The sequence below is a fragment of the Amblyomma mixtum genome, chromosome 10, assembly GCF_055824585.1.
Source record: "Amblyomma mixtum isolate Tamu chromosome 10, ASM5582458v1, whole genome shotgun sequence".
NCBI lineage: Eukaryota > Metazoa > Arthropoda > Arachnida > Ixodida > Ixodidae > Amblyomma > Amblyomma mixtum.
This window is the reverse complement of record NC_143021.1, coordinates 175986727-176014544: the sequence shown is the minus strand read 5'-3', so window position 1 is coordinate 176014544 and position 27818 is coordinate 175986727. Positions and strand designations below refer to the sequence as shown.

Sequence of the window (27818 nt, the reverse complement as noted above, 5' to 3'; positions counted from 1 at the left end):
TCTCAAAGACCAGTGTCCCCCCTCAAGTAGAACAGACTGGGAACATATCTTTCGCGTCGGAGCATCTGTTGAACTATGTTGAAGCATCCTCATCACCATCAACCATGTCCAGTGCACATAAATGCACATTACAGCTATCGTTTGACTCGGATTTTTCAAGGGAAAGGTGTGAAACTATTATACTCCGTTTCATACATAGCAGGCAATGCTGCGGAGGTTGCTGAAGTAGTGCATCCGGGAAACCATATTACTCCGCCACATATCATTCGTTCTTTTTGAAACTCCGATCACTGTTTGGACGAAAATAAAGAGTGGTATAAAACGATATGGTAGCATTGAAAATCACAGCCGAAGCTTTCAGGCGCTCATTTTGGGCGCGGATCGAGTAGGAGCGATTCGCCCTACCAACTGCGTATCATACCGACACGTGTACTTTTTTTTTTGAAGTCTCGACGAGTCTCATTACGAAAATGTGGCATGAGGTAAAGAGAAGTCCAGGTAGGTTCCAGTCGCGGCTGTAAGATTTGTCACAATGAAATATGCTTGTGTTTGCTTTGGTTGTATGGCGAACTACTTTTTGTGCGCGGACTTAGCCTGTGCGAGCAGTCTCACTAGCTTTTGCAGTTTTGCAGTGTTGCCTGCTATGTATGAAACGGGGTATAGCCTTTCCTTGCTTTCTGTGCCAACCTGTATATGTACTGGCATTGCTAATCATGCGCATGTCATTACATAATCATGCCATCAGTGTAAAAAGAAATAGGGCTGCTTCTAACATTACACACCTATGAGATACTATAGGGTGCACACAGATTAAGCTGCTTCACAGTAAATATATCTTTTCAAAAACTGCCACAAGCACTGTATTGCCAACAAAAATTGTTGCACCTGCAAAAAAAGAAAAATGACATGCAATTCTCTATATGTGCCTCATTTACATGCATCACACTATATGTAAAATAACATTTTGGTTCATGCATCATACTGTTTATTAATTTGCAGTTATTATATATGTAGATTTCACATTGCACGATGGATTAGCATAGGCAACCAACCGTGCATGTAGGCCTGTCATTCGTCGATACCCCAAATGACGAAGCATTTGCAAAGACTATAATATACACAATTTAAATCATGTTGAATTTGTATGCACAATGTACATGCAAGATATGCAGATTACTGCAAAATAACACGGTTCATATCTGGATCGCTGTTGCTTTGCACATGCAAGTCTTTCAGTGCAAAGAACTTAAATTGCTTTTCCATCTTTGGCAACATCGCTAGGGGGTGCTACAAAATGTATATAAATGTGCTCTGTCTTTTTGAGCACGGGGTTGTGGATGACCAGTTCCAGTTCAAAGTTCACAGACTCCGTTTCTTCACACCAATGGTGATGTCTTCGGCAGTCAACAAAGAAAAGCTCGTGACCATCCTCAGGGGTACCTGTGTAGAAAAAGATAACACATAAAGAGAATGTTTACTGCTCAATATCTCTACGAACGGCATCATGGAAGAATGTATAGGGGTTCAACAAGAGGCAGAATATATGAGCAGTCTACCGCCCGTTTTATTTCAAGTCTTTTACCTCCACGCAATTATTGTGATGGGGCCTGTCTAGCACAGGAGAAAGGCGCTTTCGGTCATATATCATACTGTAGGCGATCAGCTCCTTTAAGCTCATTCCACAAACTTCTCATTAGCGGTGTGCAAGTATTTGGATATTTCAAATAGCAAATCAGATATGCTTATTCGATTATTTGACCAAATTGATATGTCATTGAAGGTAGGTCAAATCAACTTTTTTTCTCAAGTAGGCTCAAAATTACACGAAATGAATTGCATATGTTCTCAACTTTTATAATACTTTTTGAATAATTGGTACGAGGTTCGAATAAGGCCCGCTGTATTTTTATTTGACTACTGTTCCAAATCCGGGCCCACACCGATGCTGTGATCAGTATGTGCAGAATAATTTGTGCGGTGGAAATTTCAAAGTTCGTATGTGATCTCTAAGATTGAACAATGCAGCAGGGCTTAGGCAAGTTAAGCAAGTCCTTCCTTGATGCCCTATCTCTGAAGTCACAGCCCATACGTAGCTGCCACCAGTCCCAAGGTGACGCTCTAGTTTTTTTAATAGCTATAGCTTTAACTCAGTGCCGCCCCTTCAATGTTTTGCTTGAGTGCTCATTTTGCATGAATGTTCACACAGGTAGCGAATATTAGAGCAAATATTAGATCCATATTTGGTTTGGTTTTTAGCTATATTATTTGTATTCCGATTTGGTTAGGAAATAGTATTGTTTGCATATCTCTACTTTTCATCTTCTCAGAGATATTTACATCATTTAGTTATTTCATTACCACATACTGCTGCCTACACGGCTTACTTCTGAAAATGACCACCTATGTGCAAAGTCTAAGGTAGTTTTGGCTGAGCTGCGGACAGTAAGTGCCCCATGTTGAAGCCCATTTCTGGTAGAATTCGTGGAGCTCCATGAAATAAAGAAAAAAAATTCTATTTGTATGCAAATCAGCTTTGCTAACGAAAAATCAAACTATGCGCTATTAACCCGGCTGTCTCGCGCCTAAGGTTTTTCCTGCCGGGCAGTAGATAGCATAATTGGTTTGGTTTATGGGGTTTAACGTCCCAAAGCGACTCAGGCTATGAGAGACGCTGCAGTGGAGGGCTCCGGAAATTTCGACCACCTGGGGTTCTTTAACGTGCACTGACATCGCACAGTACACGGGCCTCTAGAATTTCTCCTCCAAAGAAATTCCAGCCGCCGCGGCCGGGATCGAACCCGCGTCTTTCGGGTCAGCAGCCGAGCACCATAACCACTGAGCCACCGCAGCGGCAGTAGATAGCATGAGGGCAAGCTCCTGGTAACCTCAGAAGTTTGGTGTGCTGCTTGCCAGCCTTGTCAGCCGGACTTCATGTGAGTGTGGAAGGCAGGAATCAGTTGTGCCGCTTGATGCCATGTGATCAGTGCTGGCCTTGTAATTGCGTTGTTATGAGTCCGTTGATTTGGGCTATGTGTGCATAATGACGCCATACTGCAAGTAGCTATTTGACATACATGTTTCTCTTTTCATTAGCATGGGCAGTGGGAGCATTGACTTATATCCTGAGTTAACTTACTCTGGCCATCTAGTGGCTAGAAGGCATGGCGTGTCACACTGTGATCGCCGGATTGGATTGAGTGACTGCGGGAGTATATGTTGGGCAGTGATTGACATACTGCATCACACGATCCGCTCGCACGGTCTTAAAGGTGCACTAAAGAGGAATCTGAACTCGTATTTGTACCGCAAGATCTCGATCTACATGTTCCGAGCATTCTTAGAAACTTCGAATTACTGTCTTGCCCAACCGATTTCCCTAATTTAAATCAGATTAAACGTCCCGGCTCCCACCTTTTTTTTAACTCAATGCTGACGGTAGAAGTCAACCTTTCAGCCAATCATGGCGGCTTGCCGCTCTGCCATCGGCGAAGTGATATGTAGTAATCAGCTAAAGCAAAGAGTTCATGTGTATTTTTATTTCTGTGGGCTTGATTTGGAGCTATATAGTCTCTGACTGGATCTATTTATTCATGGAAACCTATAAACTAAATAAAAGCAAAGCCACCACACGACTGGTTGAAAGGCACTCCATGCATTAGTTGACTCCTCCTACCGTCAGTGGTGAGTTCAAAAAAGGGCGGGACCCGGGATGTTTAATCTGATTTAAATTAGGGAAACCGGCTGCACAGGACAATAATGCGAAGTTTCTAAGGATCATCGGAGCATGTGGATCCAGTTCCCGCGGTAAAAAGACGAGCTCAGCTTACTCTTTGGTGCACCTTTAACCTGTTAGCGGCAACAGCTGCTTTGTCTTGGGGGAATACTAATGCTAATACACACTCTGCCACATGAGTCGCACTGACCATCTATAATTTACTTTTTTTTGTCACAGAGTGAAGCAGAAATTTAGCCCCTGAACTTTGCTGCTGTGGGTAAATTGTGGCAACATTCAAGACATGCACATTACAGGAGGGGTTAACAAGAGTTTAGGTACAGTGAAGGCTAGATTAATAAGGAGGTCAACTGTTCTTTTTTCCTGTCTAAAGACCTAAACACAACAGGGGGAACACATCTGTACAGTGCAAGCAGTGGTACTTCACAGTTTCATAAATCAGCAGAGCAGTTCCTGAACACTATGTGCAGCAGGTGAAACTTGATGACAGCAAAACATTAAAGTCAACTGAGCGATGTTGGTTTAGGAAATTGGGACCCATATTCTGGTGAACACTATATGCAGCAGGTGAAACTTGATGACTGCAAAACATTAAAGTAAACTGAGCGATGTTGGTTTAGGAAATTGGGACCCATATTCTGGTGAACACTATGTGCAGCAGGTGAAACTTGATGACTGCAAAACATTAAAGTCAACTGAGCGATGTTGGTTTAGGAAATTGGGACCCATATTCTGGTGAACACTATGTGCAGCAGGTGAAACTTGATGACTGCAAAACATTAAAGTCAACTGAGCGATGTTGGTTTAGGAAATTGGGACCCATATTCTGGTGAACACTATGTGCAGCAGGTGAAACTTGATGACTGCAAAACATTAAAGTCAACTGAGCGATGTTGGTTTAGGAAATTGGGACCCATATTCTGGTGAACACTATGTGCAGCAGGTGAAACTTGATGACTGCAAAACATTAAAGTCAACTGAGCGATGTTGGTTTAGGAAATTGGGACACATATTCTAGTGAACACTATGTGCAGCAGGTGAAACTTGATGACTGCAAAACATTAAAGTCAACTGAGCGATGTTGGTTTAGGAAATTGGGACCCATATTCTGGTGAACACTATGTGCAGCAGGTGAAACTTGATGACTGCAAAACATTAAAGTCAACTGAGCGATGTTGGTTTAGGAAATTGGGACCCATATTCTGGTGAACACTATGTGCAGCAGGTGAAACTTGATGACTGCAAAACATTAAAGTCAACTGAGCGATGTTGGTTTAGGAAATTGGGACCCATATTCTGGTGAACACTATGTGCAGCAGGTGAAACTTGATGACTGCAAAACATTAAAGTCAACTGAGCGATGTTGGTTTAGGAAATTGGGACCCATATTCTGGTGAACACTATGTGCAGCAGGTGAAACTTGATGACTGCAAAACATTAAAGTCAACTGAGCGATGTTGGTTTAGGAAATTGGGACCCATATTCTGGAAGTACCCTCCGGTGCAGATTCTTGCCCTCTCCCCATAAAAAACTGCAAGCACCGTCACCGTCATCTTGTATCGTGTTGTGTAGAATCTCCTGCTGCCTTAAATCAAACACAGCCATCTGTTCCTGCTTTTGAATGCTTCACTATGAACTGTCACAATCTGCAGCATAAGTTTTGCAACATTCACTTCTGCACTAAAGTTGTTTTAGCTGAGATGAGGTATGGAACAGGAAAGATGGCCAGCTGTTGTCATGCAAGAGTCAGCTTAGCATTTGGGGTTTCAATCAGTTGGTGTAGACTGAAGTGGACACTTCCAGAATATGGGCCCAGGTGTCTAAACGAAGAACTCTAACTGTTCATTAAATGTGCACCATTTCTGAGACAAAGCTGGTCCGAGCGATCGAAATGTCCAAGCTGACGACACTGCACTCACCTTGGTGTTCTCGGTCCTCACCAGTTCTACGTTGTGAATGACATGGAGCAGGCAGAGCTTCAGTGCCTGCAGTGCAAACCTCATCCCAATGCAGTTCCTTGGTCCAGCGCCAAAGGGCAGGTAGGAATATGGTCGTATGGAGTGGACATTCTCTTCACTGAATCTGTCAGTGAAAAAATAAAAAAAAACGATTGCAGTTGTTAACAATGCACTCGATAAATGAAGAAATCCAACATCGCATTATTTGCCTGATTATAGTGACCATCTTTACTCAAATGATCTGTTTCAGGGCGCACCTTGCATTACACTCGGTAGCAAGAAGAGCTCGATGGGCACTGAACCTCTCTTGGACGTCCTGCGGACATCCCGTACGTCCGTAGGACGTCCAAGGGAGTTTTGCGCATTGGGGAGGAGGCATGGCTTTACTGTACTCAATGCTATGTGTGTCACTGTTAACATGGGAAGCTTGGTGCGCTCGATTTTGTAGCATGTGCTTTGACAACATGGAAGATGACGCCACGTTCACACACAGCCCTTGGCTATAATAGGCTCGGGTGGTAATCGTAAAATTTTTCTCATTTTTCTGAAGGCTGGAAGTCCCCCGTTTGCTTTGTATTCCTGGTTGCGTTATGTTCGTTAAAATATGGTAAGTCAGTTAAAATAAATGTTTCAAAAGTAATCACTACAGTTGCCTAAACACTAAAAGCATAAAACAAGTTTTTGAGAAGAGAACAAGCACTAACACCCTGCGAGTTTATCACATGGATAGTCCACCATTTATATCCGTTTCACTCTGCAGTACAAATAATTTCCATCAACAGACTGATGAAGGAACTGATAGGAAAAAAAGTACTAAACAGCTGGCTTTACATCAAGCAGGTCATGCTTTTAACAGAATGTGTATGTGCATGCAACTTCTTCATTTGCAAATTCTGTGTGCACCTTCACAACAGATTTTTTTCTTTATTTATTTGCCGCTTGCGGAAATCATCAACCCCACCTCTCATGCAACAAGTCACTTGCAAATGTGTGTTTGAACCGTTTTTTTCAAGCGATGTGGGCCAAACAAATGTGAAGTTTAACAGTACAGCTTTTCATGGGTACCTGCCTTTCAGGGTCGAACTTCTCGGGGTCTGGGAAGTACTCAGGATCCCGATGCATTGCATAGACTGGAATCACCACCGCATGTCCTTTTGACACCTTGATTCCGATGTCACCAAGGATTACATCCTGGAAGGCTGTTCTCTCAACCCTTTATAGAGTGATGGAGAAAAAAAGCACTGCGCTGTTAGGAGAGAGTAAAAAAATAGAAAACATACTTTAATGCGCTCCCCACAAGTATTGTACAAGTCTAAATCTTGGCAAGAGACTAGCTGAGACGCTGCGCAATGCGTTTTATTTCTTGGGCATCAGACCAAGGAATACGCCCATGCATGAACATGTTTGCACATTTTTTCTTTAGTGTGCAATGAATATACATGTTGTGCCTACCTAATTAACATGTTACAGAGCTGCTGTTTCTTGTTAATCCAGCTCTCCAACATGTTGGTGGAGGGAAAACGGTTAACCAGATACATTACCTTAGCTGCACTGCACAGTTAATACAAAATACAATTACGGGATGAAAACTCATCATGTTGCATGCAACATCAGCATCAAATGTACTTGGATATCTCTCTATCTACAGAAATGCCCTCAAGTACATTCACACTCGTTTTGTGAGGAATGAAGAGATGAAGTGCATACTGTACATACAGGAAAGTGGCAATGATAGCTGCATCACCGCCACAAGAACAGCTAAAAAGAGAAAGTTGCCACAATACGCAAAATATGTTTCCACATATTTTGGAGCATATAAATGACGTATTTGTGTTACGTGAAACACATTTCACTTACCGGACTGCTGGTGGGTAAAGTCTCAAGCTCTCCGAGATGACACAGTTAAGATATTCCAACTTGGAGACATCATCAAAGCTTGGCTCGTCACCCTAAAGAAAAAACAAAAGCTTAAACAGCTTCCAGGGCTGTGAAGTGGTGTTCTATCCTTACCATATACTGTAGTAACTGTAGTTATTAGATACCGATATATTTTAAAGTTCATTAAGAAATGAAAAATAGTTAGCCTGTTTAGCACCTATACCTCCAGCACCTATTCTACTTTCACTCTTTCCCTCAACCAGAAAGGAAAATTTATGAGTGCACTTTTATGTAAAGTATTGTAAGCGTTTCACATGAAAAGATGCCAGCCACTTAGAAAACAGCACATGGCATTACAGGTTTCCGAAATCTCTAAGCCTAGCACATATCCAACGCCCTTTTATTCCTCATGAAGATGAAGTGATGGTTTCTAGAGGTCAGCATCTTGCAGAGGCTGGCTAGAAGCCCATCATCTCATCAGAATCGTCACTGACTGACAAGGCTGCTTCAGTCATGTCTTGCATATTCGAGCTAAATTTATAGGAGGCTGCACAGTCTATAAGACAGCGAAAGGGCTAGTGATGTGGTTTGGATGTGCAATCAACCATTCTGTGACACCTGGCACATCTCAACACACTGCCTGTCTGCCTTTGGTTGGTGAAAAGGAAACCAGTTATAGCACAAACTATGTGTGAATATGAACACCTCAAATGCATTCTAGTTGCAATTAACTTGGCAGATAGACCAAGAAAGCTCCGAGGGCCCCCAAAGATTGAAACTTCCTGATTTTTGTTCTTCCCAGGGCTGAATATATGACAGTAATAGCTTTACCACCTCCTTCCCCCCTTTTTTTTTCCTTTTGAGAGGGCAGCACATAGCCCAACGCCAGCTTGGCTAGTCCTTAGACTGAGAGAGATGATTTTTGGATAACTAATTGGTTGGGGCTGCATGGTGGAAACTAGTCAAAGAATGGTACAGCAGATAGACAAAGATATAAACTGGAGACTGGCACTAACAAGTGATGTTTTACTACAGAAACTTAAACATCTTAATAACTGGTTATGTGTCCATGATATGATAATCATGAGAAAACACACACACACACACACATACACACACACACACACACACAAAAAAAAAAAAAGCACAACAAAGTTACAGAGGGATGACTCAATACCATAGAGTTCATGGCTGCCCACAAACTCTTCTTCATCATGTTCTTCATAGTTCTTCTTTGCATAAGCTAACACATGCCTACCCCCTTATCTAAATCTGATGGGCATCTGACAGGAAATCTACCAAACAGTTTGCAGTCGTTCCCCAAACATAATGACGGTGGCTGTCACTTCTTGCAATGTGCTTTTCTTGTTTGCTTAATGAACTGTTATGTTCTCTCAATCTATTGACACATTTCCTTGTTTGACCAATTTACTATAGCTGCAGGGCATGGGCACCTGATACCAGGGTGTCGAACCGGAACCGAACCTGAACCCGAAACCGGAACCGGAACCGAACCCGAATTTTTGCCCGGAACTGGAACCGAACCGAACCCAAATTTTTTTCGCCATCTTGGAACTGAACCCGAACCGGAACGATTCAAAGGAACCGTTCCGAACCGGTTCGGGACTCGGTTCAGCCGCACATTTTATGCAACGCGGTAGACTTTTTTTTTTTTCCCGACCAAATGGCATATGCCAGCGCGTAGATTTACCCAGGGAAAGCTGTCGGCGCTATGGAGTGCGAAAATGGCATCCAGTCGAAATGGCATCCATGTCAACAACAAAACTGAAAGAACTCTCGTGGCTAGGAAGAAAGCTAATTGGCGTTTCCGCAATGTGCTTTTGGTAATTCTGAAGTATTTTAGGCCAGATTTACGTGAAATGTTGGATTTTATAGTATCCCCCTTTCACATGCTTACGTACAGCTTTAATCGAATTGTTAGCACTGCTTTAACTCGTAAAGCACTGAGTGAGGATGGTTTCCTTTTCTTTTTGTGAAGTACCATAAATATGTGAAGCATAGGCGCAATGTCCCAATCACGTTGTGCAACGTTTACTGTCTGAGGCATTCCTTCTCTCACATAGCAGATAATGAATAAGACCCCTCACGATGGCTTAGTGGCTGTGGTGCTCGGCTGCTAATGCCAAGGTCGCGGGTTTGATACCGGTGGCGAGGTCGCATTTTGATAGCGACGAAATGGAAAAATTCCTGTGAGCTGTGCGATGTGAGTGCACTCTGAGTAACCCCAGCTGGTCTACGCTAATCTGGAGTCCTGCCCTACAGCGTTCCCGATAGTCTCCGCGCCGCTTTGACGCGTTAGAACACACATAATACTATTATTACAAAGCAAAGAAATATACATATGTGTTTTCTTTTTAAAGAATCCGAACATTCTTTGTTGCACGCGACGGATACTTAGAAAAAAAAAAGTGATTACACAAAGAGGCAATGCGGAAATACATGCGCTCACTGAGATGTGAAAAACGCCTAGAAAGGTGCTACTTAAATGAAATGTTACTGCGATGAAGTGATTTTCTGTTATGTCGATGCATTGAAATTGTTCTGCTCATATAAAAAAAATGTAAATCGCTAGCAGGCAGCTTCGTCACGCTGTTCTCAGACTGCTGTTTCTTGAATTCTCTGACGGGCGGATTCGAAACCAAGGAGCATAGGGGATGTACTTTTTTAAAAGTAATTTGTGGTGTCCATCAATAGGAGCTTAAAGAGCAATTATTTTTAACTATAAATGATTAAACTGAAAAAAAAAAACACATGCCCCCAATAAGATCCAAACCCTTGACCTCCGAATTTTGCGTCTGGTGCTCTACCAACTTAGCTACGGCGACGATTTTTTCTTTACTGCATGGAAACAGTGTCGAAAAGGAAAATCGCAGTAAGTCCATGCCACAAAACACCAGGCTGTGTAATACGAGCCCACCATACCCCTGCAAATCCCCACCTCCCTAAACATCAGAAGTCTGAGAGGCACACCCATGCATCTAGATAGGGGAGCCAGCAAGGCGGCTCTTCTATGGCAACATATACTCCCCTCACCAAAGCGCACTGCTCAGGGAACAAAGATTTCGATGACCGCGGTTATTCGGCGGCGGTCCATCATACGGCTCTGGAGACTAAACAGTCAGAGAAACATAAATAGATGACACGACACAACACAGTTTTTCTCCACTGGCAAAAAACGGGTACTAATCCGTGTGATTTCAATGTCCTTCTCAAGTGTACATTCGCCGTAATTATGTCCCAGAAGAGCGTAGCATCATTGCACAGAATAAAACAATGGTCAATGGTGTTTGGCGCATTGCGCAGGCGGAAATTTACCGTCCATGACACAAACATCTCCTCGGCATGAAGTAGTAATGCCTTGACAGGCAACGTCGGTGTGTGAAGTTCAGAGAAGAACGTTTTTGCAGCAGAAGAAATAAATGTACATTCGCTGTTAGGAACTCCAGAAAAGGCTGCCGATACAACAGTACAGGAACCAAATACCCTGTAAGTACATGAGTCGTCTGCCTTCTGGAGAGGCTATACAGGTAGTCTAAAGAAAAGCGCACAGTGAGGAAATTTAAGGTGTCCGCTACTTCCGCGCTGCGGCGACGACTGTCTAATCTTTTTAGCTTTCGGGGGCACTTATGTGTAGTGCAACCGAACCATGAGAGTGTTCCCCAGCTCTACCCTCGTCAATAGTAGCGAACGTAATGCGTCTTCTTTTACCGAGAGTGCCACATAAAAAACTTAGCCGAACGGTGAGGACGGAAGCTGTGCAAGAACCTTCGCTTCGGGCTGTTTGTGTCTGAGGCGAGAGGCTTAAGGTTGGTTCACATGCAAGCGAATGGGCGACTGAGCGGCCCGTCACAGCGAAAATTTCCAACTTGGAACCTCGCCGCTCACCACCGCGAAGACTAAAAAAAAAAGTTTTTGCATTTTTTGCATCGCGGCGTCAAGATTCGCTAGCGTTTTCGCGTTCTTTTGTGGAACGCTTTGCGACGGCAGACGTGCAGCATTCACAGCATTCCACCTCAGGTAGATCGGCTGCAGGTAGATGGGCCATTTTAGACCGCAGCTCTTATGCGCCCGTACCCGCGTTCCGCGTCGTAGTCGGCGTAGCCGGCGTGACCGGTTGTCCAAGTAGCAGAGCGAATTAAACGCCACCTAGAAGGTGGATGCCACGGGAAGACCCCAAGATTGGCTAGCAGCATAATACGCCACATGCCAGGTACCGTGTGATGAGTTGCGCTTAAAGTTCGAAATACCGACAATTGCAACCGTCTGTCATTTTATTGCCAGTGAGTGCCCGGATGTGCGCCGACCGAAATGTGCACGCCTGTGCATACCCATGCTTGAGCGCAAGCAAGCACGCACGCACGCACGCACGCACGCACGCACGCACGCGCACGCACGCACACACACACACACACGTGCGCGCGCACCACGGAAATGTTTGAATTTTTGAGAAAGGAAACTAAACTGCTAACGCAGTAATGAAACTAACTACAATACTCTAACCCTGAGCGGGAATCGAGCCAGTGGCGGCGGACGCAACAGAGAAAATTCGTTTACTGATGCCTTATTAGGCTACTCGGCCATCTTCAAAGATTCTTTTTATTGTTGCCGCATGGAATATAAGGAACCTCCCTGACCTCGTCTTGCCTTACTTGACTGGATCGAATTCCGCGACCTCGGCATACGGCCTAATGCCACTATCACTTCCTTGCTCTGCCCGTACATAAAAATTCCTGAAGGCGCACACGTCAAGAAAGGGCGATCAGTCAGGAGGTTGAAATTTCGCAGCATATGCGTTCTCAGCTAAAATGAACTGTTCTCTGAACAGTGTCCTCGCCGAAAGTGGCGATTGTGCGTGTCTATCAATCATGCGCCTTCTTCACACGCTAAGCAGTCTTAACAGGAAAAGTTCACACGGAATTCCGGTGTTCTTCATTACTGGCACAAATCTTATAGTTTAAGGCATGACCTCAATCCCCTTTCTAGAGACTGATGAGGTGAGCTATGTCTCAGTCGAACATAGCTTCACAAATAATTTCGTTGTTCAATAGTTCCCCCTTGCTTGCAGATGTAGCAATTCACTGATCATGGCACAAACATCCGCTTGGCTCGATGGCATGTCCTAACACGTAAGGTCGACGTTTGAAGTCTAAGAAAGGTTTTTGAGGCCTATTGAATGTACATCCTCTGAACTCGCCTTAATATAAGGCCGCCAAGAAAGGCTAGGTAAAGCTGCACGTAGAGGAAGTAATGACTGATCAGAACCTTTGTCAGCTGCCTTCTGGAGAAGCCGTACAGGTATTCTAAGGAAAAACGAATATTTAGGAAATCGAGTGTGTCAGCACAAAATTCATCCTCGACTATGTACATTAAAGACAGTTGAGCATTTAGTCACCTAATAAGCACAGCTGCCAGGAAGCGGTGGTTTTCGGTTTCGAAAAATAAAAATCATGAAACAGGTTAGTGGACAAAAACTGCACGAAAGACTCACCGTACTGTATCAAGGTAGCATGAAATTCTGTCCATGCATGGGCTCCCTTTTAAAGCCCCCCAGAAAAGTCACAAAAATTCTATATAACGAATTTACGGTCCTCCTTTTGTAATGCACCAATGGCAACATTTTCACAACGCAACGTCTCATCGAAGACGTCACAAGTTTGTGTCCGTACAGACACGAAGTGCCCCCAACCAATGCAAGCCTGCTTTTTTTTAGTATATTGTTTTCGTCAGAGCAAAAGACGGAGATGACATCAGCATAGGCCAAAATCTTAATTTTACACTGTTCTAGCGACAAGCCATGATTAGCTGTGTTTTTGAAGAAACTGAGCTATAGGTGGTCAAGATATATATCGCGAGTTACAAAGGCGATGTAGAGCAGGGGATGAAAATAAAATATTTTTGGTAAACTCTCTAGATGTATGCTGCAGGTGTGCCAGAGTGTGTGTGTGTGTGTGTGGGGGGGGGGGGGGTGACTGGCAAGCCGATTTTGGGGCGACAGAAAGATGTCTTGGCTGTATATACCTGCAAATACAAGGCAACTTCCGCTCATAGTGGGCGCATGCAGCGGTCCTAACGGCGCCCGCTTAAGCATTTCGCGCCGGAGAAATTCCCGATTGACACTACCTTCAAGAAAGACCTATTACTCGCCTGACGGGGACTCAAAAACTGCTGAAGCTGAAATGTTTTGTAGATGAAAAATCCATCAGCTTTTCTTTTCATGTATCTCATCAGATAGAGTCTAGTATACGTAGCCGGTGTACACTAATTCTGAGTTCTTTTGATTTCGCGGCCCTTGCGTTAATTTAAATCTTTTTGCCGCGGACAGTAAAACATCTCGCATTACGCAAATTTTGCAGTGCTGTTTTATATGCTGATATCATAAAGAAAAGTAAACAGCAAAACAACGTTGAATAAAAACCTCGTTCAGAAGTTTTTATAGTCTGAACCCGTTTGAACCCGTTTGAACCGGTTCGACGCTATCCGGAGCGGTTCGAACCGGAACGGAATGTCGCTCCGGAGCCGAACCCGGAGCTGAACCCGAAATGCGTGAACCCGAACCTGAACCGAACCCGAAAAAATTCCGGTTCGACACCCTGCCTGATACACACCTTCTTCTCATGGCAGATGCTCATTTTCGTGCTCGACTGAGCAACCTGATTGGTCTTTATCCTCACGGCACAAGCGTCTTGACGCAGCTTGGCTTATTTCTAGTAGAAAACATGGCCCCGCATTTCATAATGGGGAAGCAACATTTTTGAGCCCGTACAAAAGGGCGTGCTCATATGGAAGGGATACCAACCTCTTGGTTTTATCTTGGAAGCGTATTTTACTCAAGCCTTTCTCTTCAGCCCTTATGCATTTTACCAATTTCTCGCACGTGGTAGCCACCATATGTTTGAGGAACACTGTGCTCTTTAAGCCATCAGTTTGCACGGCAAACATTTGCTGACTTCCACTAAGCGCCTACCAATTTGCCCAGCATGTAGTGTTACTGCATTGGTCGAAGGCTGCATCGCTGCGTAGTTTCTGCTGTGCGGCAAGCACTTAGGCTTAGTATACTGCTCAAAGGCATCACCACTGTGTAATTTCTGCTTTGTGGCAAGGAAACCCAAAGCGAAGTTTCCTCTGTTGACATATTTATTGATGTAAAACTTTCCACACATGAGGAGAAATTAGCTCACACAGCGCTCGAAGCAGCCATCCACTTCCTCCCGGAGCCTCTGCTGCACATCGGGATTCACGGCCAGCAGGTAGAAGGTGTATGCCAGCGCTGAGGAGGTGGCGTCCTGGCCAGCGATGAAGAAGGAGACACACTGCGAGAGGGCTTCCTCCTCGCTCAGTACTGCCACCACATGGGAGAGGGTAGAATGCCAATCATTACAGGACTCCCACAATGTGCTCATAACCTGATGTTTTTTTTTACTTTAAAACGAACTACAGTGTGCTAAATTGCGCAGATGACTAAGGCAAGCTGTTCATGCGGATAACGTACAAATAGTCAGCGGGCACAAAAAGCGTTTTGACTAAGCAAATGTCGAAACAGTTGCGAAAGGTCCTTTCTTGTTTGGTTTATTGGGGTTTAACGTCCCAAAGCAACTAAGGCTATGAGGGACGCCGTAGTGAAGGGCTCCGGAAATTCCGACCACCTGGGGTTCCTTAACGTGCACTGACATCGCACAGCACACGGGCCTCTAGAATTTCTCCCCCAAAGAAATTCAACCGCCGCGGCCGGGATCGAACCCGCGTCTTTCGGGTCAGCAGTCGAGCGCCGTAACCACTGAACCACCGCGGCGGGGCGGTCCTCTCTTGTGGAATGCTGAAATTTGTGTTTTGAGTTGATACACAAGATTGTGCAACTATATTCATGTTTCTTGTTCGCGCTCATACTAATGCAATAGCAAAAGCCAAAGCCCTTGCACAGTGCCCATCCTGTCTTGTATGTTCCCTCTTTGTCTTGTCCTTTTTGCCCAGCTCTAAAGATAACTAGCAGCATGAATCAACTTGCCTGAACCAGGTTTTTTTATTGGGAAAAAAACAGCATTGGCCAAAGGAAGTTATCATCTACAGAAAGTAGTGGTGACTCTGTCCTGGCAACTGGGAATCACTTTCGATAAATCACCATGCACCACTTTTGTTATGCTGCCAGCGTGGTGATTGTGTGCGATGCTGCAGTGAGCAAATAACTGGTGCCGCATGCCACTGTGGCGTAGCTCATGGGCTTGGGTGTGAGGTCTGCTAATATCGGTGATAAACTGCTCCTGTCTGCTTGGTGACTTCGATAGCAGTGCAGCTAGTGAGTCGGTGGACATACACTCGTACCGTAGGTGGCTGCTTCAGAATATAGATCCTATTCACTCTCTTAGCCGCTGCAGTGGCTCAGTGGTTATGGCACTCGGCAGCTGACCCAGAAGACACGGGTTCAATCCCGGCCACAGTAGTTGAATTTCGACAGCGGTTGAATTTCGATGAAGGTGAAATTCTAGAGGCCCATGCACTGTGCGATGTCCATGCACGTTAAAGAACCCCAGGTGGTGGAAATTATCTGGAGCTCTCCACTACGGTGTACCTCATAGCCAGAGTCGCTTTGGGACGTTAAACCCCTGTAATCCATAAACCAAATGTATTCGCTCTCAGATCTGGCGGGCGGTAGGAGGCTCCTCTGTGGCAACATTGTACCCCCCCAAACACCGTACTGTGTCGAAGTTTGAAACTGAAGGCTCAAATTTAGGGCCATGCCTAAGGGTGGGGCAGAAGTCATTATTAGATTTGTGGGACAACAGGACTGTCCTGCTCGTGCTGCGATGGGACCACCATGTTGTTGCATGTGATGGGTACGTGCATAGGCAAGTTGCGCAATTGACGTTGCATGAATAAGGTCTATAGGCAAAAGCCACTCACGGGATGGCCAGTTTTGTATCAGTAGCCAATGTTTATCTTCCTCACCCTCATTTGTCAGTGCCTTCTGGGTAAAATACCATGCAAGCAGCTGCAGGAATCGTTAAAGTGTGCCTTCTCCTCCTGCCTTGCCAATAAAGCTGAAAATATGACCTGACGATCAGGCTAGTTGTAGGAAACAGTACGTGCCATCTACAAATGCCAGTTATAACACAGCCATACCAGAACGTCCAACTGTGCATTGAAATTTGCGCTAAAATGAAATGCTCTGAACACCTTAAAGAGAAAGCAAAAAAATGGCACGATGAAAAGCCTCCCACAAGGTTTTCACCAATAGATCCTCACCAACCTTTAGTGCTGACAGTCTTCTCAGCAGCCTGCTCTGTGCCCAGATCATACAGTTTGTCTCCAGACTCTGGTGTTCCCTCTGCCATGCCTTGCAGTCCCCTGTCCTGGGCGTCAATCATCAGTTGGAGGAAATCTTGGTGGTTCTGCTGGAGGTAGGAACATAAAGTTTCGCTCTATTAAAATTATTTATTTTTATTTATTTACTTACAATACCACACTGTACACCTTATAAGCTCCAAATGAAATGGGTACAAATAAGATTAGAGTACAGTGAAGCAAAAGTACTGACAGAAAATTATGAGATTACAGAAACAGCAACAAAGGTATAAAAAAATTCAATTACAATAATCATAATACTACTAATAATAATACAGTTATAATAACAATAAGAGAGTAATGCTGCTGAGGAAAGTACGAAAGTAAGTAGAAAAATATACAAACTAAAAAGTATGCTTTAATATGTGAACCAACAAAAGCGTTTACAGGAGTGCTTTATTTTTCACTTCCAATTAAACTCTGATAGCTTCTAGGCTAAAGTGCCCTTAATTATTTGATCTGAATCTAGGAAAATGCATCCTGTGTGGCACAACACAATGATAACCAAACTAAAGTGAGCGAAGAAGCATTCAAGATAAGTGTACCACAGATGGTCAAGAAGACTGTTTCTTTTAATCGCAATGAAAGGACCCTACAGTTTTAAAGGTGATTTAAAATGAGAAATGCAGTGCAAGCTTTGTGCCAGGGTTTTTCTTTGGTTGCGATCAGAATTAAATTGACTGATGTGCTCAGAAATTTGAAGTTTTTATAGAACAGCTTTTTTATTTATTTGATCATTTGTTTCACTGGCTCTACCATTTCGATTCTTGCCCACAAAAAAGAAAAAAGACCCGGCCAGATTAAGCTTCTGAAATCATGTAAAGCTCAAGAATGGACAACAGTGATATATGCATCGCGTAGCACAGGCTAGTTACAAATCGCTGTTATCAGTTAAGAGCACCGCAGTGTAAGGGCTTTTCAATCCAATTCATTCAACTGGATTGAGAAGCCAATCCATTCGGATAATTATGGTCAGCTTCTTGATTGCATCTTGCCAACATTAAACCTTCTCAAAGGAATTGCTGTCTTGACATTAAAGAAGAAACAAAAAATTCAGGGGGGCGCTTTGTTGACCTAAAGTGCGGTGAGTTGGAAGCCTTAAGCGCGGTGGTGCTGCTTGTGTCACTGATGTGTGGTTAAGATGTTAAGCTTTGCCTCTAAGAGTGGAACGCGACAGTGTTCTGCAACGCTGCCAGGGAGTCCACAGAACGCCATCGCCCGTTCGGTAAATTGGTCTTGGAGGAAAGGAAATGTATCTGTCTCGCATATCTCGGTGGACACCTGAACCTCACCGTTACTGGAAGGGAGGAAAGTGGGAGTTAACGAAGACACCATATTCACTAGATGCGCCTTTGTTCATTCCAAACCATCCAGCTGGCATGGCGGAGTGGTAGCGTGCTCGTCTCGCACTCCGGAGGCCCTGGTTCGATTCCCCAACTCGACGAATTTCCTACTCGGTTTTATTTATTCATCTGGTCTGTCTAGAACGGTTAATTAGGCTATTTGGCTAATTAAGCAATTAACTAACCTCAGTCCAACTTGGAGCATCACTATGCCATCCCTTTAATTGATTGCATGGTTACTAGCCAAAGTACAATTGACCCGTTTGAAATTCGTGCTCTGTGATGTCACGACCATTTCGACCAACTGAAAAGCGTGACATTTCTGTCGACAACAACTGCTTACAACGATAAGGCATTAAAGGCTTCCGCCTTAATATTTGAGACATTGTCCATGGTAAGAAGCCACAGCAGGCTTAATGCCGATTGGAACATATGCCCAGCACTTGAAAGGCACACAGCTGGCAGAGACTCACTGCGGGTGACTGCTTCCTTTTCTCGATAACATTCAGGCAGAAATTCTTGAGGAACAGGAATGTGTCAGGGCTGAAAACCTGTAGCCTGAGCAGCGTTGAAATGAATGGAAACAACGTCCAGACATAAACTGCAAACGAAAGTTGAAAAAGACTGTTTCATTTCTGCCAAGAACCATCCTTTTTTTGGACTCGGATATACTCACAGAATGCGACAAGAGCCAGCGCGGGCTTCACGGTGAATGCGGTTTGTGACTTGGCGACAAACTCATCAGCCTCTGGTGTGTGAGAGCCCAGTCTTGCACCCAGGGTGCACCTCGTGATGACGTCTAGGGTGTAGTGGCCAAAAAAGCTGCGGACACGTGCAAGCACGTCAGGCCGTACTCTATCAAGAACGCATGCAGGAACTGGGAGTCGCTGCCTGCTACTCAGCTTTACAGAGAGTCACGTGGCACTTCTACATGAAAATTTATTTATGTGCACCACCCTTTTTCTGCGCTACCATACCGACAGATGAACAACATGCAATTAGAAACACTGCAGCTGTGGCAAGCATAACAGTACAAAAAAGTTAGAGTAAATGTACATTAGATTATATAGTACCGTATTTTCTGGTATATAAGACGCGGCTTTATTTCAAAAATCTTGCTGGTGCATCCATACAAGGGTGCGTCTTATATGCGAATTTTTCGTTTTTTTTTCAGAGTTCAGAGATTACTCAGGTTCATGCTCAAGCTTTATTCACCGAAAAAATATCGCTACCAGTAACGCGGTTGTAACACGGTTAATGCTTCAATACCGGAACCACCGTGCGCAACTTTTTTCAGGTGAACTTTATCATGAAACGGCAGGGATGACGCCTTCGGGAGCACAAACGTGCGGCCGTTTCGGAGGCCCCAAGCTAAAGTAATGAGAAATGCCAAAAGATGGCGACAATCGCGCTTCTCGCCATTGTCAAGACAAGCCAAGACAAGATGTACTCATGGGGAGCTCATTTGTTTTTTCTTTCTTTTTTGCTAAAACGTGGGCGGGTATGGCGTGAGTGTTGCCTTTTTCAGTCACTTAGCGTTGCTTAGGAATTTCTCACAGGTACGGTGCATATCGCGATGGTCACGCAAGCGGGTTTATTAAGCCTCACTAGCCTAACTGGGTAAACTGGGGTGCCTCTTATACACTGGTGCGTCTTATATACGAACTTTTTCAATGACAGCTTGCATATATGGCGGGTGCGTCTTATACACCAGAAAATACGGTAATTAAAAGAATAGGATTAGAACGTAAAGCATACGGAATGCATTTCACAACAAGTTAGCAAGGATCAATGTCATCTAATCGTAAACAAGAAAGGATTGGGTTATGTATGGAAGCCTGCTACAATGTATTATTTGAAATAAGAGGTCCCAACATGCCACTAATGTCAAGCACAGTGCTGTCTAACATTTTCACAGCTACAGAATCTATTTATACTCATAAATCCAATGGAACTACATATAGTGAGGTAGCATACAGCAATACAAGCGCTACAATAAACTTGTGGGGTGTGACAGCTTAAATGCGAATCTTATGTTTCGCTAAAATGGGGTCATGAGCTCTTCCTTTATTTGGGTGTTACTGATGGCATCTGCTCAGTACCAATGACTCGTAGCATTATGGAGTAAGAAAAGCTACAAAAATACTCACTCTTTGGGATGGAAGTCTTTTCCACTTTCAGCAGTCTTCAGCAGATGCTGTGTTGTAACTCGAGCACAGTCATGGATGATGTGATTCATCTGTAAAATAAGAAGGCTCTTGTCAGAACGCCATATCAGCCGCCGCGGTGGCTCAGCGGTTATGGTGCTCGGCTGCTGACCCAAAAGACGCGGGTTCGATCCCGACCGCGGCGGCTAGAATTTCTTTGGAGGAGAAATTCCAGAGGCCCGTGTACTGTGCGATGTCAGTGCACGTTAAAGAACCCCAGGTGGTTGAAATTTCCGGAGCCCTCCAATACGGCGTCTCTCATAGCCTTAGTCGCTTTGGGACGTTAAACCCCATAAACTAAACTAAACTAAACTAAGAACGCCATATCACTCCTGGCACATGTGTAAGCAAAGAGATCTGGGTGTAGAAGTAAGGAATCGGGCACGACCTTTCGAAGCTTGCCAGTGCTGAAGGCAGGGCTGGCAGCAGGCCGGATTTTCCTCCACTGTTCCGCAGCGACAACAGTCATCATGTTGTCCAAAATGGGGTCATTGAGCGTGACAAGCTGCAGTGCATGAAAATGAAAGAGCATTATGCAGAGACACATTCTCAAGTTGAAGGGCAACATGAGTAAACAGAGCAACCCCCCTGCACCTTCACAAGGAGCAGCAGTGATTTCTACCATCGAAAGTTTGCATAGGCTTAGGCCTGGGCTCAAGTTTGAAATGGTGGAAGGATTCATTTTTTCTCTAGAGAATATCAGCTGGACTAGCTTGGACAAGAATAATATCCTTCCCCATCTCTGGGGTTTTTGTCTTCTTCAAGCTAAGTTAGTGTAGATGACAGCGCTAAAACATTTTTCAGCCTTCAGCAGTAAAATGATGACTAACGTTTGACTGATGTGACTAAAATGACAGCAGACTAGCTGCCGTTAACATGAAACCTGGATGCTTATGCAGGTATTCGCGAAGTGCTTGAGTCACAGAAGCCACCAAAAAGAACTTTTTTAGCTGCCTGAAATTGAGGGTGCACTGCACCAGTCATGCAGATAAGCGCAAAGCACACGCTTCAATTTGTGGCTGCATGCTTAGACTGCCACAAAATGAACCTTCTTCTTGGCTTCCCTCTTCCAAAAACTGTTGGCATCTGTACGTGGACACCAGAGCTAGGGGGTCTGAGGTAGACACGGTCAGCTTAAAGCAGTGATATATATAGCAAGCTCGCAATCAGACGCAAGCAAATTTGGTCTGCTGTGCTAATACCCCAGCAAACCAAAAACCTCTCAGAGACATCTAGCTAGACGTCTCTGAGAGGTTTTTGGTTTGCTGGGACACTTCACTCTAATTATATGCATGCAGAACTCAAGCAGCTTGAATGTGTGAACCTTTTTATTTGCTTTTTTTCCCCTTGTTTTTGAAGCATGTACCTTTGTGATCTGACTTCTACAAATGCTGCTCTGTGTGTATACTTGTAGACATTGACGGCAACTGCTACAACAACTCATAACAATGACTTGCACCGTGCTGAGTCAAGTACTAAGGCTTCTTAGATTGGCTGATGGTCCTTCACACTCTGAATAATTACATATTTTATATCAGCAGCGCAAGGCTCAGTTATTACATCAAGAATGCCGAGATTATCAAGACACCCGAGAAGAAATGCCTAAACCAAAAATAAAGAACTCTGTAAAAAAAATAAAATTATGACAATGAAAGCAAGCACGACTTCCCTAAGACTACCCTTTATGAGAAAAACTCCTGTGTAGCACGTCAAAAAAAGATTCTTGTCCTTTTCTCAAAAGAATACTTATTTATCTGAAAATATGACAAATCCTGTGCAAAACCATAGCAGAATGAATATAAGCAGTTATCATTGCACACTGTGCTGTCAGGTCTCAATACATCCAACTCACAGGGGAACAAAAAGTTGCTCAAGTTGCATGAAGTTCGAATCAAAGGGAGCGCTTATGCACTTGATGTTGACAGGATTAAAACATCAACCCAAAGTTCTAATAATCTAGAACGTTGAATAAACATGAGCACACTGTACATTAAAGATCAAGCTGCATTTGGGCTCCTAACTACTATAACAGGAAATTTGTTCAACAGTGACAAGACATAAAATCTGCTGGGTGGAGCCACGTCACAAGCACACACTTACCCTACGATCAGGAAGGTCTTGAAAATGCTTGACAAGCACGAGCTTCACTAAATCAGGATCCGATATAAATAATGTCGGTTGAAGTCCTTCAAATCCACTGCAATTGAACAAATGAAATGACTGTGTCACAAACTACGTAGGCCATTTGCTTTGAGCATGTATTTGCATCCAGAATGTTACATACCCAAAAACTTTCCCGTATCTCTTCTGCCTGTTCATGTCAATCTCCTGTATTGGCTGGAAAAGGAGACAAGATTCATCATTACATTTGGCAGCTTTCACATGCATTGACCAAAATTTACCATCAACCTGCGATTATAGTCAGACTTTAAATCAATCACTGAGCATGAATGATAGAGACAAGCTCTCACTGTGGAAATATTCTTGCATCTTTATTTTGACATGTATCTTTTTTAATGCAATGCAATGAAGGTGCACTACACCAGCAATAGAATATTTTGATAATTTCTGCTGTCATGCAAGTGATATATATTCTGCCTAACACACAAGTAGTAATGGTCAAATGTTTAGGGGAGTCCCCCAAGGTGGAGTAGATTTGTAATAAGGGAGTAATTGCTCATTGGCTGCGCTCGGGTGGATGTCATTGAGCAATTACTCCCTTATTACACAAGTAGTAATCACGGAAGCAAAAACACAATCCTTCTGCACAGCCTTTGATGGTGACACATGTATATCATTTTCTTTCCTCTTTTAGCTCATAAAACCTCTGTTTTCAGTGATCGCACAGTATTTGTCTTTAGAATTCAGGAACCTACTGATACAGGCCAACTTCAATGCGTCTTCAGTGCCTCCTTAATGAACCACGAAGGACGAGTTTCGGTTTGGTTTGGTTTATGGGGTTTAACGTCCCAAAGCGACTAAGGCTATGAGGGACGCCGTAGTGGAGGGCTCTGGAAATTTCGACCACCTGGGGTTCTTTAAAGTGCACTGACATCGCACAGTACACGGGCCTCTAGAATTTCTCCGCCAAAGAAATTCAACCGCCGCGGCCGGGATCGAACTCAAGTCTTTTGGGTCAGCAGCCGAGCACCATAACCACTGAGCCACCGCGGCGGCCATGGTGGTGTTCCTTACTTTTCATGATGCAAAAATAGCGCACAGCGAACACAAGGGACGGAAAGGAAATGACGCAGACAAGCGCTATTTCCTTTCGTTTCCGTTCCTTGTATTCCCTGGGCGCTATTTTTACATCATGAACATTACCCAACTTGCCCAACTTTCGGCTTTCCTTACTTTCTTGATATACCAGAGAAGACCCTTCATGCATGGTATTAAAACTTATGCCGCAGCAGTGCCCTAGTGGTTTGAGCACCCGCCTCGCATTCAGGAGGTACGGAGTTCGATCCCCAGTACCGCTGGGTACCCACTAGTGATACAATGAATACAATTAAGATTTCCCTGCTCAACTTATCTGGGGTGAAATGCTTCGGAAATGGGTCCTTCAGACCACCTCGTGCAATGAAGACTACCTTGTGTCATGAAATTCTTTGGCCAGAGTTGCCCTCGCACTATAAAAATTTATTATCATCCTCATCATCATGTATCTAAATGTGTGCCACTGATGCACATCATTGCAGTAAGAACACACAACACCTTGCAGTTACAACTGTCCTCTTAAATTATTCCTTTACTTGGTGCTTCAAATTACACGGCTCATAAAAACCCAGAATATGAGCACATCTGCCCTCACCTCTTATTCTTCCGAGGATGCAAGCTCATATCAGGTGGTATCAAAAGATACATCTCACCTAGCTAGGACTTTTGCATATGATTTAACATGCTTGATTGATGTGCACTGTGCACATGTTACAGCTCAGATTATCTTCTCACATATTCAACTGTAAAAATCTTGAAAGCACTTCATCTGTTTGCGTTTCTCGAGAAAGGTACATAGATATAAAGTGCCCTGGCGCAACCCTTGATTAAGGCCACTGCATACGTGCTTTCCAAAGTAAAGCTTTCCTGTTTTTTGCTATTCAGGTACTGAATTAGTGACCTCAAATAGCTTGCAGTTGCTTTTGTCTTTGCACAATGGAATGTTTTATGAGTGAAATGACTTAAAACCACCAATGGTCATTGAGGCAAGAAAAATATGAGGAATGTTTTTTTTATTTGTGGTGTTGATCAACAGAAAATCAGTGCATCTGCTTACATATTTCTTGACACTTTTGTTACATATACATATACATATAGCTTAAGTTAAGAACAACGCAGCGAGCTATGGAAAGGAAAATGATAGGTGTAACGTTAAGAGATCGGAAGAGGGCGGAGTGGGTGAGGGAACAAACGCGGGTTAATGACATCCTAGTCGAAATCAGAGGAAGAAATGGGCTTGGGCAGCGCATGTAATGCGGAGGCAAGATAACCGCTGGTCCTTAAGGGTAACAGAGTGGATTCCAAGAGAAGGCAAGCGTAGCAGGGGACGGCAGAAAGTTAGGTGGGCGGATGAGATTAAAGAAGTTTGCGGTGATAAGGTGGTCGCAACTAGCAAAGGACAGGGTTAATTGGAGAGACATGGGAGAGGCCTTTGCCCTGCAGTGGGTGTAGTCAGGCTGATGATGATGATGATGATATATACAGTGTGTTCTGTATTTGTCTGTCTGGATTGTAAAAAATTCTCCTGCGCAAACCACTGGTCTATTTCTGCTTAAGCGTAGACTGCAGGGTAGCTTATGACAGTCTGCATTTTTCGATAAATAATTTAACATTGGAACTTGCCTGGGCTGTGCGGAATTGGTGAAAAACTGGAGTCGTCTGAGCGCAGAATTTTCATCGAGGCGAGCGGATAGCCGATTTGAGAGGCTGCGCCACCTGGCGAACTGCGAGGCAACCAATATCCTTGCTCGGAGCTGGAGTAGGTACCGCAGTACCCCAGATGACACAGCCTCTCAGATCTGCTGCTCTGCTTGCCTAGACAAAAATTCTCTGCGCAGGCGACTGCAGTTTTTAGCCGATTCCAGACAACTCAGGCAAGTTCGAATCTTCAAATTATTTATTGAAAAACGCAGGATATCATAAGCTACCCTTGGTCTGTGTGTGAGCCCGAATAGGCAAGTAGTTCGTGCAGCAGATTTTTTAAAACCCAAATAAATATGGAGCACTCTGTAAATATATATATATATATATATATATATATATATATATATATATATATATATATATATATATATATATATAGAAGAAGGAGTCACAACATTGCAATTATCTTCATTTAATACCGACAGTTTCGAAGGGAGGACCGTCCTTCCTCAGGGTATTGAGGAAGGACGGTCCTCCCTTCGAAACTGTCGGTATTAAATGAAGATAATTGCAATGTTGTGACCCCTTCTTCTACAAGTATTCCTGGCCCATTGAACAACAAAACCTGCTGCAACTATATATATATATATATATATATATATATATATATATATATATATAGGTTGTGAGAGCATGAAGTACTTGCGAGCGGAAGACCGTCTTCCGATCGAAACGTCGAGTCAAATAAATGTTTCCTTTAATGAAGCGTATATTCCGCTATATACTTCTTTAAGCAGTGAAATACTTCATGCTTTCGTAACCTATATATATTTATCAGTCCGGGTTGTAAAAATAATTCTGCACAAATATATATATACATATGTAAGAGAAGTTCAGCCACAGAAACCAAGGAACACAGTTTTTTTGTATATTTATTTATATTGTGGTGTTGATCAATGGAGAATATTACTGAATATTTTATCGCTTAAGTATAATTTATTAGAAAAGCAGAAGAAAAAACAGCCACATGCCGCCGGATGTTAACTGAACCCACAACCTCCGAAGTACGTGTCCAGTGCTCTGCCAACTCAACTACGGCGACGGCTGTCAGATCTTCTATTTTCAGGGGAATTTATGTTATGTATGTATATATATAAAGTTCCGATGTTAAATTATTTGTCGGAAAATGCAGACTATCATAGGCTGCGCTATGGTTGGTGTTTTAGCAAAAATAAACCTGTGGTTTGCATAGGAGAAATTTTTACAACCCGGACAGGTAAATACAGAACACTCTGTGTGTGTGCATGTGTGCGTGTGTGTATGTGTGTGACAGTCAATTAAAAAAGGGCTTCCAAAATGTCTGGTCAAAATCTTACGTGCCACCAACATACCTCTCTTAGCATCTTCGATATAGGGGCCCAGGAGAGGTCAAACTCCTCGCAAATAACATTCTGCCTTTTCCAGTAGTTTTCGAACCTTCGAAGATATTTCCTGCAAGTAAAAATGATGAAGGAAACACTAAGTGTTATCAATTAAGAATAAATAAAGTAAAACATTGTAGTAAATATATTACATAAAATTACAAGGATGACACTCCTCCACACATCCCCGCAAAAAAAAAAAAACAAAAAAAATGGTGGTCTAGGAACTACGATTTTTAAAATTTAATTAACTTCAAAAACAAGGGCGATGTATACCTACACGCAGCCAGCCTTTACAAAAAACCGTTTGTCTCGGCTCCTGTCGAATCCGGAACATCGCGCTCAGCGGCAGAAAGCCGTAAGCTTTTCCTGGTAGCTGCTGAACGGGAGAATCACGCTAATGATATAAACACACACCTGGATTAAACGGCACACGCGCACACGTACGTACGGCTGCAGCGCTGCAGGCACATTGCGCACATAGAAACCAAGACGAAAATTAACTCACACATAGAGAAGCGTGGCCAAGAACAGAGCACAAAACGCCAGTTCTCGCAGTCCAAAATTGTCCGCGACTGCGGAAACGATCATCTTCGCTTCACAAGGTAAAACGCGAGAGAAAACTTATGCAGCACGCGCCGCTTGGGAGCGGCTGTCAAATGGTCGGCCGCACCCGAGGTAGCGACGCACGTCAATGGGTCGGTAACACAACGGTAACACCGTCAGCGCGGGGCGAACAAGAACCTCGTCGCAAACAACGGAGCCGGTGCACACGCGCGCACGGCCTACTTTACATCGAGGCGCGCGTGATTTCGTATCTGCGCGGCAACGGATGGAGGAAACTGCTGTGATGCGGCAACCGCGCGGCAATGACACCCACGCGGCCTGGCTCCCGTCTGGAACTTCTAGTGATTACAAAAAACTTTTTTCGAACACACCGCAGAAGCTAACGGACACAGTAAAAGCGTAACTTTGCAAACTTCATTACTTTACAAATTTGCTAACAGACGACGCGACACGCTGCTACGCTGCAACGTACTGAACAACGCAAAAAATGTTTA

The 27818-nt window shown here is 43.8% G+C and overlaps 1 protein-coding gene across 4 annotated transcripts; it reads right to left on the bottom strand.

The window, feature by feature from the left end:
* Positions 1-1109: 1109 nt before the first annotated feature.
* On the bottom strand, positions 1110-27818 carry LOC149327812 (cytochrome P450 3A24-like). 4 transcript variants are annotated; one of them, XM_089562489.1, is made up of 15 exons: positions 27266-27818; positions 27034-27136; positions 26728-26827; positions 22761-22813; positions 22577-22673; positions 20865-20981; positions 20420-20508; positions 18946-19091; positions 18743-18870; positions 16832-16976; positions 14769-14929; positions 7549-7640; positions 6761-6904; positions 5653-5815; positions 1110-1440 (listed from the first exon to the last, which is right to left on the bottom strand). In XM_089562489.1, the coding sequence occupies exons 3-15, from the start codon at positions 26737-26739 to the stop codon at positions 1360-1362; spliced, it is 1428 nt and encodes a 475-aa protein (XP_089418615.1). In that variant the 5' UTR covers positions 26740-26827; positions 27034-27136; positions 27266-27818; the 3' UTR covers positions 1110-1359. The 4 variants fall into 4 exon arrangements, with proteins under 4 accessions (XP_089418615.1, XP_089418614.1, XP_089418612.1 ...); XM_089562488.1 differs by having other exon boundaries at positions 27038-27136; XM_089562486.1 differs by lacking the exon at positions 27034-27136.